At 40.4% G+C, this 20361-nt stretch overlaps 1 protein-coding gene across 1 annotated transcript in view; it reads left to right on the forward strand.

Annotated features, from left to right (window-relative positions):
• The window catches only part of APBB1IP (amyloid beta precursor protein binding family B member 1 interacting protein), a 102964-nt gene that overhangs the window by 72117 nt on the left and 10486 nt on the right, over window positions 1-20361 (forward strand). The window contains exons 8-12 of the mRNA XM_090268048.1: window positions 3991-4077; window positions 6573-6716; window positions 10156-10266; window positions 17794-17892; window positions 18812-18926. Coding sequence (XP_090124174.1) covers window positions 3991-4077; window positions 6573-6716; window positions 10156-10266; window positions 17794-17892; window positions 18812-18926 — 556 coding nt within the window. The remainder of the gene's footprint in view (window positions 1-3990; window positions 4078-6572; window positions 6717-10155; window positions 10267-17793; window positions 17893-18811; window positions 18927-20361) is intronic.

Raw genomic sequence — 20361 nt, forward strand, 5'->3', positions numbered from 1 at the left:
TCTTAACTGAAATTTGGTGGTGGTTGTGGTTTACTGTTGGCCGCTCGAGTGAGGAGCTGAGAGCGAAACATAGCTTCATTCTTCCCCTCAGGTGTAGAAGGGCAACAGCCTTTGTGTGAGAACATTGGCCCATGTGTCTTTCCTCCATTCCTTTCCAACCTCCCTCTCCCACCAGGGTTCACCCTTACCACTCAGGACCAGGACCAGCTGGAGGAAAAGTCATGTAGTGATAATATCTATGGTCCCCAAGATGGGCTGCTGTTTTAAAGGAAAGTTTGCCCTTGACTTCAATGCATGGATCCTTTCCCCAGCTAGAGTGGGTGTGTGGATCAGTGTTTGTGCATTAAAACAACCTTGGAATCGCAGTGACTTATAGCAACAGACATCTCCTCCCTCCTGTGCCTGCAAGTCAACTGTCCTTGGCTCCAGTTTGTCAGTGGGATTCAGGTAGCTCCACATGTCCCTTATTGTCATCAACACAGCAGCTATTTGGGACACAGTCTTCTCGTGGTGAATGGCAGAGGTCAGGAGAATGAGCAGAAACATGCCACTGCCTCTCAAATTCTTGGCTCACAACTGATGCACTATGTGTGCATCCCACCCACTGCTGTTGGTCAAAGCAAGCCTGAGTGGGACAAGGGAATAAGCACTTCCCATTCCAGGGGGAGGACTGCACCATCACCTGACCACCAGCAGCAAGTACATTCTATCACAGGGAGAAAGAGAAGAATCGGAAGTGGTGGTCTGGTCTTCACCCCGATGTGCTGTGTTAACGCCCAGTTCTAGCCAGACTGTTGTTCCTTAGTGGTCCAAAGATACCCAGTATTTAACTACTTCTGGGCCTTTGTACATGCTTTTCTTCCTGCCTCAAATGCTCTCCTTCTTCCTTTTCCTCTCTGAATGTTGAACATCTTTCAAGATCAAGATCAAATTTGTACCTCCTCTGTGAAGTCTTTCTTGACCATCTTGGCCCACAGTGATTTCTCCCTCTCTGAAAACCTATAGAACGTGGCTCATTTTGAATTTATGCAGTATCTTCTATAGCTCCCTCATCCATAAATACACATGGGGGTGGGAAAAAGTAGGTAAATAATAATAAATAATACAATAATTAATAAATAATAACACAAGAATAAACTGTGTTTCGCATACTCCCAACTGTAAAACTACTTTTCCCCACCAAGTATATAGTCATCTGTCCATCTGCCTACCACCTATTTAAATTTTTATCGTCTCAATATGATAGAAAGCTTCTTATGAACAGAGATATTTTACACAAAAGGGATACTCACAAATATTTATTGTTGGACTGGTAACTGCTTGATTTTCTCTTTATTACAAGAAGGTGGTATTTAAATAAGTAATGTATTTGCTGTTTGCTTCCTACCCAACTGTCCCAAATCTTCCATTGTCAGAAGCTATAAGAAAAGGGATCAAGCTGTGACTGAAAGTCTCATTTCCCATTTTAAGGTTCCCTTATTATTCAACTCAGATTGCCCACAATTTCTTTGGTGACAGATAACAAATTAACTTCTGGGTTCTGCCGCTTGCCACAGAGCAGCTCACAGTGAGCTGGCTGACGATGTGACAGGTGAAAGTTGTGGCCCAAGGGCAACCAGTCCTTTCAGCTCAGATTAACTTTGTGTTTTTGCATTTTCATTAGAACAAAAACACAGTGTAGTATCATTACTTTGAAGGGAAAAACGTTATTCAGGAGCTGAAAGAGAGAAGTCTCAGAGGAGAGAGTCCCCGGCTACAGATCCTGACTCTAGGATAGCCTTGTGAAACGGGGCCCTTCACAGTTGAGAAAGGCCCTTCCCTGTCCCTGCAGAGGGTAACACACACACTCCTTTTCCCAGAGGGGGGTGAAAAGCACATGCTGCAGAGTCTTCCCAGTGTTATCTTTTCATCGTTCCACTTATCTGTAGTTTACATTTCCAGACTCCCCAGCAAGCTGTGCTTACTAGAAGCCCCCTCTGCATTCACTCTTAGGATTAACTCAGCTCTTTTTGTGTGTATGTGGTAAAATATACATAGCATAGCATTTACCACTTTAATCACTTTTAAGTGTACAGTTCAGTGGCATTAAGTATATCCACACTGTAGTGCTGGGTTCTCTCCTGTGGGATTTAGAGCTAAGAAAAATTATGAAAAGCTCAAAGCTCTAGCACTGTCAGGCCTTGGGCAAATTGCTTAATCCTTCTGTTTCCTAATCTATAAAATAGCCATTACATCTATGTTGTGGGGTTCTTGAATGGATGAAATGAAAAGCGTACCTGTAAGACCTTAGCATAGAGTTCTCTGTTATGACTAGTCATAGTCTTCAAGCCAAACATGCAGAATTAGAATAATTTCTGAGCCCTGACCAGTGTGACTCTGTTGGTTGTTTTCCCATAACCCAAAGGTTGCAGGTTTGATTCCCAGTCAGGGCACATACTTAAGTTGGGAGTTCAATCCCCAATCTGGGTACATAGGATCCCAGGTCTGGGCACATATCAGAGGCAACCGATTGATGCTTCTCTCTTGCATCGATGTTTCTCTCTCTCCCTTCTTCTCTCTCAAAAAGCAATGAAAAAAATGTCCTCCAAGGAGGACAAAGTGGAAAAAAGTGTCTGAACCCTATATGAAATCACAATAATTCACAATATACTATCCTTTCAAATAACAAATAGAAGTGAAAAGTCTTAAAAACATATTTAAAAATAATTCAATAAGAATTATCAAATGAATTGCACTTGACTTTTTCCCTCTATTTAAATTAGCAAGCCACCACTTATATATACTCTATTTTTAGGAGATATTCTAATTAGCAAATTTTATTTGCCTTTAGTTTGCTTCCTAATACTCTTTCCAGTATACTCTGTTCTCAAACTTCAATATGAATAAAAAATCATCTAGAAAGCATGTTGGAATGCAGATTTCCAGGCCCAGACCAGAGATTTCAGTTCTGTATGTTGGGAGCACAAGACCACAAGTTTTATGGAGTAACAATGTGGCCTGAGGACCCCACATGGAGAAAGAAATAAACATTTGTGTCGATATTCAGGAAGGTCCTTTATTTATTCACTGTGCTCCAGAGGCACATATTCTAGTTTTACCCCAGTTTTTCAAGCATTGTTTTACAAAACTCTACATTTTCACATAAAAGTTCTCAACTATGACATAATAATCACTCTGTGCATGGATACTGCAGCTGTACAGGTGATGCCAAATTTAGCCCTCAGATGCTCATGTTTTTAAAAATGTATGCATTTGAGATTTACTTTTAACCACCTCAGTGATACTCAGCATTGACCATATGCAATACATAGATTTATACAAACTCTGCTTAGAGAGCATGTGCCAGTCTGTGAGTGCTCTCCTGCCTGGTTAGGCTGGCTCTCTCTCGAGAAATGCCCTTTTTACTTCTGTCCATCCTTGGGAGTTGCCAAGTATCACACTCTGTGTTGTGATTGACCCACAGTTTGTTAAAATGAATATTAGTTTCCAACATTTATAAAAATCCAGACTTCAAGTTTCTCTTGATAAGCAGGAACCTTTAGTCCACAGGCTGTGGACTCCTATGTAGCGACCTCCAGCCAGAGTGGGTCCCCTCCTGGATGTGGGATGGGGGCTCCACCTTCACCCCAGCCCTTGGCTCTTCCCAGTACATTAGGGCTCCCAGCTTCCAGCATTTGCCACGTGTTCTAGGCTGTGTAATTTTATAGTCAAGTGATGTCATGTCCTTCTCTAGTGTTTTCAATCTGATGTTTGTTTCCTCACTGACGGTGCACTAGGGGAGAAAGAGAAGGTTTTAATTCTGCCGAGTTGTGCGGCAGGCAGGCAGCACTTGGGACGCACCCATTAAGCACTTGGTTGACAGACAGCACACACTGTGGTTCCCAGTTGTTCCTACAGGTACATCGTCTCTCTCCAGCAAGACCGTGAGCTCCCTGCAGGAGCTAGCATGGTGATGGACCAACTGATCTGATCTTTTAATATTTTATTTAGAATTTTTACTTGGATAACAAAGGAAAAAAAGAAGGAAAGGAAACGAATGAGAAAATGAATGCTAAGAACAAGGAATGCTTACTTGAGGTAAGTTTAATTTTGCAGAATAGAAGAAAAGGGAAGGATGTTAACTATCTGTTTAAATTGTTTGCATCTCAGAACAGTGGGTGATTCTGAGACACACTGAAATCTTAACTTGGGTTTAAAATCACATTATTACTAAATTATATCTATTTAGATCAATAAATTGGTTTTTTTGAGGCAGTAAAGATGTGACTTTAGACAATTATTTAACTCTTCATGAAGTTAGTTTAGTAATTCTTGACTAAAATATTTATGAATCTGCATAAAACTCATCTCCTAACCTTTCTTGTGATTCATTACTGAAGTGTTCCACAGAAGTCAGATGTAAGGATTTCCAAATCTGCTCTACAGTGAATTCTAAGGTGCTCTTCCAGCAACCAGGTGTGGTAGGAAGGCAGAGACCTGATACATGGCAGCTCTGCCTGTGATGGTCCTGGGTTATTGGGCAAGTCCAAGAACCTTGGTTGCCAGAATCTTACTGAATTATTACAGGAAGACACAATGTATCAATTACTGTAGAGAGGTCTGTGATTCTCACCGTAAGCCTATCCTCTAGAAGTTCATTGAGTGGTTGATTTTTGAATTCATAATGAGTTTTTCACATAGCAGATATGCTACAAACCCAGGCTCTGTTCAGTATGTAATGCAGATGAATGCCAGATCACAGTCACCAAGGGGCAGGTGTACTGGAGCCCCGGGCAGCTTTCCTTTGCCCTTGACAGCCTTTTCCTGAGTTTTAGACTTTGGGCTTACCTTGATAAAACAGAAGACCTGGTGAGGCCTGGGCTCCAGCTCACTGATGCTGAGGAGTGCTGGCTCCCACTCACCAGGGTCTTTCCCAGGTTCCTGCACATGTTCCTATTCCCTCCAAGCCCCCGGCTTGGTACCAACAGGTCAGGCACCAGAACTTCGCTGCCACACCCAAGGTCCTGAAAACACAGTTCACGTTCTGGTACCTGGGACCAAGATCACAGTGGACATTTCCCAGAGAGACCCAACAGTGGGAATGGGGACATTCTTTCTTCATTTGCCAAAGAGACTGCAGGTTGAGCTGAGGAAGAAAAGGCACAGGTGTCCTCAACAGCAAGGACATTCAGGCTCTGAGCCTATGACGGAGAATGACGGGCATGGAAGGGCTGTGGGTGTCCCCACACAGCCACTTGTTCTCCATTCTTACACATCAGCTGCTGTGAGGCAGGGACTGGTTATGCCTTGATTCATACAATTGCCTAAAGGGTTTTTGGCATAGGACTTAAGCAGTGTTTTAAAAGCTTGTTTTGCTATAAAAAATCATTACTATCCAGCTTTCTAATTTGACCCAAAAATCAGTTTGGATTTAAGAGGTATTGATAAGACAATTAATACTAGCTAAATTTGGAGAAAACTGGGGGAAATATTAACAATAAAAAATGTATCCCAACTCCACTACATATAAAAGTATTTGAAAAATGAGAAACTAAAGTTATTCTACCTTTATGAGACTGAATGAAAGGTTGACAGTTATAAAATAGAAAGCAAAAAATGAGTTTTGAATATTTGAACTGGAAAATAAAATAATATAGAATTTTACTACATTGTCTTTTAAAAAGAAATTTACTGAGAATTATAAATCTGCCCTGACTGATGTGGCTCAGTGAGTTGGGTGTTGTCCTGCAAACCAAAAGATCACCAGTTCGATTCCGGCCAGGGCACATGCCTGAGCTGTGGGCCAGATCCTCCCCTCACCCCCCACTGGCTGGGGGAATGCAAGAGGCAACTGATCGATGTTTATCTTGCGCATCAATATTTCTCTCCCTCTCTTTCCGCCTCCATCGCCCCTCTCTAAATATGAATAAATAAAATATATTTTAATTTTTTAAAAAGAGAATTATAAATCTATGCAAGTTTTGACATTTGAAAACCTACACCTAGAAAATGTACTTAGGCACTAACTATCTTTTCAGATACCACAGTGTTAATGATTGCCTCCTTCATTCTTTGATAAGAAAACCAACCCAAGAATAAGTTATTAACTTGTGCATATTTTGTGATAGAATTATATACTATAATTTTTCTATTCCTTAACAGTGAAACAGTAATCTGTTTTGCTTACAGGAAAAGTAATATTTTTTTTTTATTTACCAAGTTATAACAGTAGTAGCCTGTAATACTTACTGTTACAATATACCAAAATCATACTCACTACCTTCTTCATGCAGTTGAGGCTATTATTACTCTATTTTTGCAGGTAAGGAAACTGCGGTTGGGAGCCTTGCCCATGTCACAGAACTAAGTGGTCAGGAACCCTTGAAATCTAACTCAGTAGCCAGTGCTCTTAAGCACCATGGAACTCTCCCTCTCTTTAGGCAAACTGCATGCAGCATAAACATATGCTTTCAATCAGAGTTGTAAACACAATTGAGTTTTAGCTTAAAGGCTAGTCTGTCACAGTTTGTTTAAATGTGAACAAAATGTGTGTTATCTTTCATGAGTCTATATAATTGAAATCTCGATTTCAGGAAAGTTTCTGCGGAACATCCGTCATTGTGCCAGAACTTGAAGGAGCCCTTTATTTGAAAGAAGATGGAAAGAAATCCTGGAAAAGGCGCTATTTTCTTTTACGAGCTTCTGGAATTTATTACGTACCCAAAGGAAAAACTAAGGTCAGAAAGGGGGAAAAAAATAGCAAAAAAGCATTTCATGAAAGTGAAACGCAAGATCCTCAGGTGGCAATTTAAATATACTCTCTGTTGTTGTGAGAGTGATGTTATTCCAATTTTATACAAATACATATCCTATTGGGACAGAACTACAGAAATCCTTTTGTAATTTTTCCCATAGCTCGCTCTTGAAAGTGAAGAGTTTTATCTATTTTAAAATCAGGTTTCGAAAGTTATGGCCAAAGTATTTTTTTAGAGATTAATTTGTTACTTTATGTTTCTATTCCTAAGAACTTTTTCCCCGGTATTTATTCTCTCGTTCTATAGTCATTATAGTAAAACTTCTTTAACTGGTATCATAGAGGTATTAGAAGTCTTTGACAGATCTTCATTTAGATCTTAGCCCTTATCCTTTGAACATCTAAGTTGTTCACTAAGGTTACTGTATGCATTTTCCTGTCTAATTTAGCAGAGGACTTTAGACATCATTTAATTTCCACTTGGTGATTTAGAGTTAGTCCCTCAAATCTACAAACATACAATACGCTCTTAGAAATGTAATTTTAACTCTCATTCTGACCATTAGGTTTTTCAAAGACCTTTCTTTGAGGCTTTGGGCATTTCCATCTTTTGTTTACCTTTTTAAAACTTGAGAATATCTCTCTCACCTGTATCTGGTGTAAGCCAAAACATTTTGCCTTCACTGTCTGATTCAGGGGTCCAGCAAATGGCATATTTACAAATTGCAGCCTTCTCCTAACAAGCTTGACCCACAATCCTATGCTGATGAAGTCATGATGACTATCCAGGTCTGCTCCCAGAATCTGTTTGAGGACTCCGCTATGTCTGTCGGAATGCAGGGGAGGCATTATGGATGATGCTTGGCCCAGGGCAGCTACTGCTCCTCCTTAGTCTCAACCTTGGAGCTGATAGTGTTCCATCCATGCCATCTCCAGTCCAGTCCCAGGCTGGGTACATAACAGTTGACCCACGAATAATTTGTTTTATTTTAGAAATGGTCTATCTTTGACATTTACATATAAATGAGACGTAAATAAACCTACCACAAGCAACACACTTAGAAGTGTTTGCATTGGAATATGACAAGGGTCATTTCTCTTATGGCTGCTGTTAACACTGGAGTGGAGGAATTAACCAGGAAGTCAAGGGAAAGACTATGATATATAATTATTGGAAAGAAAGAGGCAAAAATTCTCTTTATGCACAATGTAAGACACGCAACTGAAACACTATTAGGACCACATAATGTACCAAATAAAAAATTGTTTTCTTTTATACAAACAATTAGCTAATTAAAATATAATGCAAAAGATTCCATGTATAATAGGAACAAAAAATACAAAATACTAACAGTCAACAAGAAATGTTGAAGACTTACATGGCATAAAATATAAAATTTAATAAAGGAAGTGAAATAACTGAATAAATAGGAATGTAACATGTTACTAGATGAAAGGATATTAATTCTTCCCCCCAATATTCTATGTATGAAATCCCAAGAAAATTGTCAATTGAATTCTTTTCTCTTGATGTGACTGATTCTAAAATTAATCAGAAAGATTACACCCCCAAAATTATGAAGAACATTGAGGTACAATTCCTCAAAAAAAAAAAAAACCATTATATAAAAACAGGATAAGTGGAGACAAACATGATGGATGAACAGAGGCCCACCTAATACAAAGACAATTAAAGTAAGCATTTCGCAGCAGTGGGGAAAGATTTTGGTTTCAATAACTAGTATTGAAATAAATGTATATACACTTGAAAAAATAGTTCCCTGCTTTATACCATGTTCCAAGTTAAATTCTAGATGAAACATATTTAGGAAAAAGGGAATATACAATCTTAAAAGAAAATACAGATTAATATTTTCATAATGTGGAGGTGGGATAGCCTTCTTCAACAAGACTAAAAACTCAAAGTTATAAGGAGAAAATTGACAGATTTGACTGAATAAAGTTGTTCTTATTTCCTCATGGTCACAGATCCAATCAAACAGGAAATTAAAGACTAGCTCTAGAGTCAGAGTACATTTGCAGCCTGTATAACTAAGTATGAATGTCAGTAAAACAGAAAAACTTCAGCAAGTTAATGAGAGGATAAGCATACTCTTAAAAAAACAGTAAAGCTAATTTAGTGAGAATTGACAGAAAAAGAAATATCAGTAGCCACTGATTATTTAAAAAGTTGCTCCATCTTACTAAAGACAGGGAAATGTAAATTAAATAGTGAAATATTTCCTCCCATGAGATTGATAAAAGTAACAATATTGATAATATTCAACTTACAACAGAAGTGGGTAAGAAAATGGACACTCTCTTGCATGGAGATTGGAATATAAATTAGTATGAAACAGTATTTATGGTAAAATCTCATTCATATTTTAAAAATTGTACATGTATATGTATATATGTATGTGGGTATGGATATACATACATATGTATATAAATGCTTACCCAAAAACATTTGGAAGAACACTACTAAACTATTAACAATAGTACTTATGGAGAAAATAATGGAATTAGAAAAAACAGTGAAGAAGGAAGATTTTCATTTTATTATATATTTATATGTGAATTGTTCTTTAAATAATGATGAATGTTTTATTTTTCTAATTAAAAAATTAAAACTTTGAAAATCCGGAAGAAAATATCATACAAAAAAAATCAACAACCATAAATAAAGGAATAATTGTGTGCTAAGGTGTAGCAATTCTGCCCTTCACTCTTTATTCACTAACTAGGTAAAGAATAATGCAATGCAATGGGGTGGGGGGCAAGTAATAGAACAAATTTGTAATTGAAGTGTAACCGAATATGTAGATTAGAGGTTGCAGTCTCCACAATGCATATTATACATGGAGGAGAGGTTTCTGTTTCCATAGCAACACTGTCAGCCCTTAGAGAGCGTGAAAGGAATCTTTTTTTCTCCTGAAGAAGTGCATGCAGTGTATGCTAATTTACTGAGCATCAGATTTACCTCTCATTGTTCCTCCTGAAGGGGACTTCTTTTTTTTTTCTTAATGTTCAATCATGAAATCCATCACTGACTTAGAATGGCAAAAGCCAAAATGAAATTTCTGATGAGGTGGCCAGTCACCTTGTCCTGACTGCATCAATAGCGATGTCTCAAAGTCAGCCAGTCATCTCTGAGCCTGGGAGTCCATGTGCAGGTGCCAGACCAGGAGTATAAATTCCCCTCCACTTTCAGGCCTGTGGAACACTGTTTTGCTTTGGGTGAACTCTTTTACCTCTTAAAATCCAGGCTTGGTTTTTAGAAAACTAAACATGGTAGATGGTTCAATAAATTACCTACAATTCAATATTTTCCTACTAAAATGTCATCCTTTCTTGTGCCATCAATAACAACTTTGGAAACTGTCAACTGTGTTAAGGTTATATTTTTCCTTCTTTTTCAGACATCTCGAGACCTGGCGTGTTTTATACAGTTTGAAAATGTCAACATTTACTATGGGATTCAGTGTAAAATGAAATATAAAGCACCCACTGACTACTGCTTTGTTTTAAAGGTATGGTGCAAAAAGTCCTTGCTTTATATCTGTAATCTGAGTTAATATTTCCTTTTAGGGAAAAAATGTTTAATGTTATATAGTTACCACAAGTATAATATAATAAGCTTTCTATTTAAAACCAACAGAGGAAAGGAGGGAACATTTCTACCAGTTCCGATTATTTTTCGAGTCTAAAACTTTAGAGTGAATAAGCCTGGCAGCATGTGATTAGCAGCAGGAAACGGGGGCAGGGACAGGTAGAAGGCGGGTTAATGGTGATGGAAGGAGACTTGACTCAGGGTGGTGAACACACAGTACAAAAGACAGATGATGCATTATAGAATTGTACACTTGAAACCTATATAAGTTTATTAACCAATATCACCCCAATAATTTCAATTAGAAAAGAAAAAGAAAAAAAAGTAAAATTAAGCTGTCTGGGCTTCTTCACCACTTATGAAAATGAAAGCTCAACATTTTGAATAAATTTAATGTACAATTTTATTGATAATACTGAAAAAATTTTTTCAGTTCTTTACTTACTGGACTCTTACTCCATTGTAAGAAGCTTTTAGAAATTAGGAAGTTGATAAGATTTCCTAGGAAAATAAAGAAAATACAAAAAGTAGGGGGAAAAAACTTTTTTCTGGATAGTTTTTGGTTTTTTCTTAGTCAAATACAATAATTGGGCTCAATCTTATTTAATAATTTTGACTTCTAAGTGACCCCCTCCCTGCACATTTACTCTTATTTATTTTCGTTATTATTATTATTATCATTATTATGATCATCATCATCAAATAATTGAAGTGATTGGCTTCACTGAGGACTCAGGATAATGTGTGGTTTTCATTTAGACGATTATAGTCCCCTTTGTCATTACTCAGCATCTACTTTCAGCACAAATAATAACAACAACCACTGTACTAGCTCAATCAGCCTGACACTCCCCCAGAATTTCTTATCCAGGGGCACTTTGTCCCCCAGTAGACCTTTAGCAATATCTGGAGACATTTTTGTTGTGGGGCTGTTAGTACTCACATCTGATGGGCAGAGGCCCTGGATACTGCTAAATATGCTTTAATGCCCAAGGCAACCCCCACAACAGAGGAGTGGCTGCCGCAAACATCAGCAGCGCTGTAGCTGAGAAGCCTGCCCTAGAGAGACCCAACCCCGGATAATGGCTGTAGAGGGACTGGGGAGGAGAGAGAGCAAGATTCCTTTATTCATTCATTGGTTCAGTATTTGTTGGATGCCAGCTATCTGCTAGGCACTGCTGGGAATACAGGAGGGAACCGAATACATGATATTTCCTGACCTCATGGAGTTTACATTCAGTGTGAGGGAAATGGCAATAAGCAAAAATATAAATATAATGTGAAGTCAGGGAATGACAAGGCTGTGGATATGAAGCAGGGTAGGGGACAATGTGCCAGGACTAGGGTCAGCAATTCTTTGGATGAGGTGGTCATGGAATGGCTTTCCGAGGGAGTGACCTTGGACCACAAGATATGAGTAAAATGAGCAAATGAGAATTACCTGGAGGGGATCATCCCAGGAACAAGAACAGTAAGTACAAAGGCCCTGAGGTGGGGGCCTGCTGGAGTCAGAAGGAAGAGAGAGGTGAGGAGAATGCCCTGCCAACTTCAGGTTCCTGCACTTCCTTCTCTGTTCCTGGCATACAAAAGGCAATGAGAATCATGACAAATGCTTATATAGCCTCTAGAATGCATGTTTTAAGAATACAATGTATTAACTCATTTAATCCTTCCATCCACCTTATGAGGTGAGAGCCACGATTCTCCCACATTCATAGATGTGGAGCCTGAGCCGGGATGAGAAGCCAGGTGGTGGCTCAGAGGCCGCCACTCTCTCAGACACTGTTTACCAGGGAAAAAAATCTCTTCTCTTACTTACTGTACCCTCCACCAGCACCCTTGAGCCGTGTCTTTAGTGTTCCTCTCTGACCCCATGGCCCTCGTTTGGAATCCAGAGACCCCAAGAAATTACCAAAATGGAAGCCCTCATTTTTATGCACTTCATCTCTGAAACGTTGCCCACATTTCTCAAGTAGGGAGAAGGGTCTGGAAAGCGTGCTTAAAAGGCTAGTCAGTAAACTGGCTGAAGCACAGTCTGGGGAGGCCTGTGAGAAATTCATATTCCAGGGCCCTGGACCCACTGAATCAACATGTTTAAGGATGGGGCCCAGGAATCTGCCTTTTTCCTAAGCACAGTCAGGTTTTGTGCTCAGAGCATTAGAGAGCCTCTTACCTCTAAATGTCAAACAGTCAGGTGATGTTTAGCCAGTGATGAAATACCCTTCTAAGTGGACAAACAGGATGAACGTTGTCAAAAGGAGCAAGGACCCAAACCCCAGGGCCTGGGCCAGCAGCTGGAGCAGGGAGATCCAGCAGGGAAAGACGAGATTTCAGACCTTGAAGTCCGCAAGACAGGACTAAAGACACAGTGAACACACTCAGCCTCTGGTGCTGACTCATGCATGTGGGACTAGGTCCTAGAGTCATAGCTTGAGATGAATTATAAGACTGGGACATTGGTTATCCTGGATGTCACTGAGAATGGCAATGCTAAGACCCAGGACATTGGACTAGAACTTCTAAAACCCGCATATCCAAGGCCTATGTCTTCATGAAAGAGGTGGGGCCTCCCCACCGAGGAAGAAAGCTCAGAAGAGAAGCCACCAGGCATCATGGATCTGGGAACCAATAAGAGCCAGGAGCAACCCTAGCAGAACATGGAGTTCCTTTTTTCTCGGGTTGATGATCAGTTCTGTCCTCAAGCCAATTTCTTCGTGTGCAGTCAGCCTGCTCATTTTGCTCTTTTGCATGTCTGTCAGTTCCTTCCCATGATTTTGAGAGTTGTTATTAATTTGCTGTGTATAAGGCTCTATCATGGTTTGGAGAACTTAATTTGTTTATGAACATGTTGGTCACTTATTTCTCTTTCTGTCCACTAAAGAAAAAAATTGTTCCTTCCTCTCTCTCTAAAAAAGAAAAAAATCAATAAATAAAAATAAAAAAATTATTGATATTCAAATATTTCATTAGGATAAGCAGATTTACAGAATTCAAAGAATACATACATACCTTTCCAAAGGAATTCAAGTTGTGGAGAAGCATGTTGAGAGAGTGCCGGTGGACACACAATGACTGGTACGTCAAGCCCAGGAGGTTTTTATTCAGTGTGAGGTTACTGATCATGAGAGTCCACAGGGGGCTCTATCAGAAAGATTGGAATTTGAGTCCTGGCCTTGTGACCATAACCTGTCAGAAAGTCAGCCCTCTGTCTATCCTCACAAACGCCTTCATTCTGCAACGCTTCTCAAGATGAACCATCATCACCCACTAGATGAGTTTCTGGGGGCTGCCATAACAAAGTACAACAAACAAGGTGACTTTAAAGAACAGAAATGTGTTTTCTCACAGTTTAGGAAGCCATAAGTTCAAAGTGAAGACGTGGGCAGGGCTGGTTCCTTCTGAAGGGCCCTGAGGGAAAAATCTGTTCAGTGCTCGCCTCCCAGCTTCTGGCAATTTCCAGCAATCCTTGACATTCCAGGGCTCACAGATGCATACCGCTCATCCCTGCCTCTAGTGTCACCTGGTCCTCTCTCTCGCTGCCTGTGCTTTTTCTCCCCTTCTTACAAGGACACCAATCAACAAAGATTCTGTTTCGGGCTTCAGCATATCTTTGGAGGGAACACAATTAAACCCATAGTGCTCATCTAACTTCTCCAAGCTAAAAATAGAGAAATAATCCCTGAAGCCCCTTTTCTTCCCTTTCTCATCCAATCCATCATCAAGTTCTGATTTTCTGACAGAGACATCTCTCACCCAACCCCCCTCTCTTTGTCCATTCTTCCTCCTCACTCCAGGTCTGCCTCCCACAGAGCCCCCAGTTCTGTCCGTATTGCTCTACTGGTTAATGTCTGTGGGACCCCCTACCTAGAGGACAAGTCCAGTTGCTCGTTTGACACAAGGCCCTGGACTCTGACTTCTGTCCAGCTTATTTTCTGCCCCTCCTTTCCATGACTCCCAGGCCTTAGCCACACAGAATTTCTAGGTGTTCCTGAAACGTATTATAACATTCTACCACTTATTCCAAAGAGCCTTTCTCAGCCTTCATTTTCAAACTTTTACTATGAAATCTACCATGTCATAAAGTAATCATGTATTTGTTTACATGTGTCCCCACCCAGCAACAACCCCAGGTGCCCCTTCCCACTTATGGTGTAAGCCTCTCCCATGCATCTTTATTTACTCAGGGGTTGGTGTATTTTCCAGCACATATCTGTGGAATGCATGGGGCCTCAATTCTAGTTATGATTCTGCTACTCTCCTCAGGCTTAGACTAATGGCTTACCCTCTCTGGCCCTTGGTTTCCTCATCTGTAAGTTTAGGGGACCAGTACGTTCCCTTTTAACAGTAACGTTCTGCAATTGCCCCAACCTCCATGTTCTGCTCTGAACTTCTCTCTTTTTATGGTCAGGAACAATCAAACCGATTGCAGAAGAATCTGGCCAGTGGCACTGAACCAGCATTTTTTCTTAAACCGCTTTGCAAATGATTTTTCAACAAAAGGCTCAGTTAGGCAGTAACCCTTTGGCAAGATTCCAAGACATCACTGGAAAACCGGCATGGTGACTTGCTATGTGATGTCCTGGGAACCAAGAGAATTTCTGTGTTAACAAGGGAGCCAGGAAGGAGTCTAGTGCCCACTAGTAGCTCATCTTAGAACCATAAAATCTGAGGATTGCAAGAGACCTTCAATCTCATCTGAGGCTTAATTCTGCTATATGTGTTCGTAGCACACATGTGGTGTAAGGAAATCAGTGAGACTTGCCCCACTAATGTTGGAGAAAATGAAGCGAGATCTGTACACCTGCCTCCTCCTCATAGGAGCCACTGTTAGAACTAAAGTTCAAGAGTCTTTGCCTCTGTTTTATGCTCAAAAGCCATATGTTGAAGGGAATGACTACATTTACTCTACTTGGATGAAACTGTTTATTGTGCTGTTTCAGTGGATACCTCTACACAGACCACTAATTTGTACATTTCATTGCAAGCACAACGCGAGTTACAATCTGCTCCTGGGAACCCGGTTCTCACGTGACATACACCAAAAAAAAAAGCCCTGGATTTATAATATAGCAAGACCAAGGGAACAATGTCAACTTCTTTAATTTCTCAAAAAAGAAAAAATAGCTGCTTCCTAAGAACAATTATAAACATTAAATTGCTGAAAATACCCCCTCTTACATGACAGTCAGAACAAGAAGGTTACTGTAAGTGAGGGAACTGTGTTTCTGGAGCTGAAAGAGAAGGGCTATGGTTTAGTTTTGTGAGTTTTGTTGTGGAAGGGACTACTTCCGACATTTGTAGAATGTCACATTCCATTCAGAGAATAAATCCTCAGCTTAGTGTATTTTTCATCAATATGACCTTCTGATTAATTAATGTAACATTATCTGAGTTGATGGACAACAGAGAGGATGCTTAGTTGGAGCAACGTTTATACAAATAAAATCTACTGCTCAGATTAATGAGGAAGCATTGAACCCCAGTGTGTTGTTCCCCATTCAAAACACATTCAAAAGTGTTTGCTGCCATCTGCCGGTAAGAATGGAAAACTACAGGCAACATTCAGGAGCTTAACTTTGAGCTTGGGAGAGAGGGGAACTTGTTGTACCTAAATAAATAGGAACTACCTGTTCTCCACGTGACGCTGCCGCAAATTCTGAAGGCGGAGGGACCTCCATAAAGCGAACAGTTTATATAAACATAAAAGTACAAAGGTAGATTTTCTTCAATTGACTCAAAGGCCAAAAGCAGAAATTCTCTATAATTCCTGAATTTTTCAGAGGTCTCTTTAGAGTCTGGAATTTTGACTTAATAGCTTGATATAAATGCATAAATTCTAGGGGGTAGGAGAAGAGATCCCAATGTTCTAGAGGACCATGGGGTAAAATACTTTTCTGAGCCTCACTTTTCTCATTCCTAAAACCAAAAATTACTGACCTCTTATCAAGTTCTGGGACTCTCTGTGGGTCTTGTTATTCGTTCTGGGCACAGACAGCAACACCATTGACCCTTGCTGCTGAGTCATTAGGCAGATTGGCAAGGTGACCTGTCCAGAGGCTGCTTTTCAGATTCAAACTTGAGGTCAAGGCATAATGCCCTTGGCTTAGGTCGACTTTGAAAACAGCCATTTCCGGGAAGGTCAGTGATTAAGTCGAAAGCACAAGTGAAGTGGGGAAGTCTGTGCAATACCCTGAGAGAAGACGTGGACAGCTTCACCTGCTTCTTGCCCATGGAAGGGGGCTTCCTGCTCTCTTGGCATTCCGTCCCACTTGCAGCACCACCGGCAATTTCACACTTATCCTACAGCAGGTTTAACAAACTCCTCTGTGAAACAGAGGAAGAAGAAAAGGTGGTATAGCATGCACGTGCGTGTGCACAAACACACACACACACAATGGTTGTGGTTGGAATTTTTTTTTCCACATCAGCTAAATGAAAAATTACAATGACCCATGAAAATTCACATGGTACACATCTCAGAACCTAGATTCGGTTGCCTGATGGCCATAAGACTTCTGGCTGAACAGGAATTCTTGCACTTGTTTATTTCTTTTAACAATTATTTCCACCTCTGGGCCAGAATACCAACCACATGCCAGGTCATGTGTTAAGCTCTGGGGTCCTCAGCAGTGAGTGCAGACGTGATTCCCACCCTCATGGAGCACACAGGCCATCAGAGACATAAAACAGAAATTACAAAGGCAGTGAGGATTCAGAAAGACAAGTGCAGGGTGGCCTGTGTGACCAGGGACCTGTGCCTCTTTCCCTTTGTGTCTGCCTACATCACTGTTCTCATTGGCTGAATTCTGAGAAGGCCTGGATGATTCCTGGTGCAGCCCCCAAAGTCGCTGCCACTGACATCAGACAGAATTATTCCTTCTCCAGGCCATCCATCCCGAGACCAAAATGGCCCATTTGGAGAGGAGATGACCATTAAGGAAGGGTACTCTCTGGTAGCAGAAATAACCCTAGGATTAATGGGGAGTAAAAAGCATTACTAATTCTGTGACATAAGAATTACATCGAGTAATTCCCCTAATCTCATAAATGGAGAAAATGACTTAAATTTCTTGTGGGGATAGGAACACAATAGTTGTGAAATCTTGCAAAAGTTGAAAAAGCAGAGGTGAAAATTATTTTTAATAATGTAGTAAGAAGTGCTTATGACAAATCATGTCCCAGATTTCTTCAATCCTTCCCAATTTAGTCCATTTTTAATAGTGTCCCTTTTCCTAATCCTAAAATCTTTGCCACTATCTCAAGAAATCACATACATGGATAGAGTTTTAATTCTTTTTTTATATTTTAGAATTGTACACCTGAAGCCTATATAATTTTATTAACCAATGTGATCCCAATAAATTCAATTAAAAGTTCTAAAAATTTTTTTGAAAGGTGCTAATGAATAAAGAATTTACCAAGGGTCTTTAAAATCACTTTCTTCTAGCATCCCCAAATTCAGAAGGAGTCCCAGTACATCAAGTATCTCTGCTGCGATGACGGAAGAACACTAAACCAGTGGGTCACAGGAATCAGGATTGCGAAGGTGAGTGAGCGTTTGGATGCCAACCTATTTTAAATTTGATTTTGCCAACTGGCTTCCTGGCTGGGTCCAGTCTTTATGCTCCTGTGAAACAATTGACTCATACTTAATAGTTCAATGCCATTAATGGGTTGATGCCACCGATATTATCTTATTTATTTGTACACTGGGTTTTTTAAATAAGTGAGAGGAATAGAAACATGGACCTCTCCAATGACCTGAGACTCAAGGGTTTACTTTCACATGAGACTTTCCAGATCTTTATTTACTCATGAAGTGCATTGCAAATGTAGTGTATAATTAAGAAACATGAGGTGTAATTACATGCATGAGGTGTAGAATTATATAAAGACATGTGTAATCAGAATTACATGGCTAAAGCTCTAAAGTCTAGGCAAAAGTATCAACTGTCTCTGCTCATCTGGAAAGTTATTTAACACATGAAGAAACAATTTGTGAATTTGTTATTGAAATACTGATACACTGACCCTTAAACAATCTGGGGGTTAGAAGCGCTGACCCCCACACAATTGAAAATCTTGAATATAAATGCTCCCCTAAAACTTTACTAATAACCTACCTGTTGACTGAAATTACCGATAACATAAACAGCCAATTAACCTATATTTTATATGTTATATGCATTATTAGATACTGTATTCTCACAATAAAGCTAGAGAAAAAAAGATGTTAAGAAAATTATAAAAAAGAAAAAATACATTTTATAGTACTTGTTGAAAAAAAATCCATATATAAGTGAACCTGTATTGTTCAAGGTCAACTGTATTAAAAAAACAACTCAGGAAAAGAGTAAAAAGAGGAGTCATGAAGTGCTTTTTTATCTCAGTCTGCATATTGCAATTGAGTGCAGAATCCAGGAAAAACAGACAACTTTCTTGCTTCTCTTATGTTTCCTCCCTAGTATGGAAAGATTCTCTATGATAACTATCAGCGGGCCGTGGCCAGGGCTGGGCTGGCCTCTCGGTGGACAAACCTGGGCACTGTCAACGCAGCTCCACCAGCTCCACCTTCTTCAGGTACCACACAGAACAGAAACCTGGCACTGGTTCAAGCTCAGGGCTCATGTTCAAACTTACCCAACACATTCTGTGAAAACAGAACTTTGTAGACAGTACAGAATCCCTTTTCCTTCTGATAGTCAGGCTCAAGGCCAACATATACACACCTGTATTTGCATCTTTAAAAGTGGCTTTGAGCAAAGCGTTACCCCTTTTCCATGATATGCTTGTGGATAAGATGCTAATCCCCAGGTCTGGGGTGGGCTGGTAGGGGCCATGTCTCAGCAGTGTACATGTCATATTTGTCCGATGCTTCCTTAGTCCCCGGTACACTGCTCCACCAAGGACAAGATCATTTCCTGACACTTTACCTCATTGACATCATGCCTAGAGCCTTGTACCCAATCCTGGACATCATGTTTTAAGGGCAGCATGACAGCTACTTGTTTGTGTTTCTAAGGACAGGACATTGAGGGATGAAGTAGGTACTGTGTGCCATGTTGCATAGTTTCTGGTTCTTACAATAGCCCTGCAAAATAGAAATAATTATCCCCATGCCACAGATGAGAAAACCGAAGCTGGGAGAAACTAGATCTTGTATCTTCTCAGTTGCTGAGGTTTAATCCAAACACACTTATCTTTATGATAAATAATGGTTGAAAAAACTGGAACCAACCATTTGTGGCAGCAGAGTCTGGTGATTGTTTCCCAGTGTGAAAGGTTGGTCATAGCAAAGGCCAACATTTATGTTCTTTGCTGCTTCAAAGGGTAACACCAGCTTGAAAGAGTGGAAGCAACAGTGGGCTGGGAGCTGGTCACCAGCAAGATCAAGCACCTGATTAGAAGGATGAAACCTTCAGCTGTCTGACCTCCAGGAAGGGGAGGAGGGCTGGAGATTGACCTTGGTCCCATGGCCAGTGATTAATTCAGTCGTGCATATGTGATGTAGACCCAATGGAAACTCCAGACACTGAAGCTTGGAGGAGCTTCCCGGTGGGTAAATATATGGATGTGCAAGGAGGGGCATGGGCCCTGACTCCACAGAGCAAGGGCCTGGGATCTCTATGTCAGAGACCCTCCCAGACCTTGCCCTGTGTGCATTCATTATCATGACACTAATTATAAGCGCAGCTCTTTCCTGAGTGTTGTGTGTCATCCTAGTGAGTTACTGAACCTGAGGGGATCCTGGGAAACCCTGGACTTGTGGGCATCTGGTCAGAAGCTTGGGTGACAGACACTGAAGTGAGGGCAGCCTTGTGGAGGTTGAGCCTTCCATTCTGCGAAGTCTGATGCTAACTCAGGGTGGTCCTGTCAGAGTTGAATTTAGTCCACTTTTGACTTGTAGCCAAGTGCAGCTTGGGCTGGAAATGGAGTAGTCTCCCTGCCAGGGCCGTAAGTCTGCCAGCTATGTATTTAGGTCAGCGGGCAGGGAATATCTGGAGATGCTGTGAGA

Source organism: Furipterus horrens, unplaced genomic scaffold (assembly GCF_987537825.1).
Source record: "Furipterus horrens unplaced genomic scaffold, mFurHor1.1.pri manual_scaffold_2, whole genome shotgun sequence".
Taxonomy (NCBI): domain Eukaryota; kingdom Metazoa; phylum Chordata; class Mammalia; order Chiroptera; family Furipteridae; genus Furipterus; species Furipterus horrens.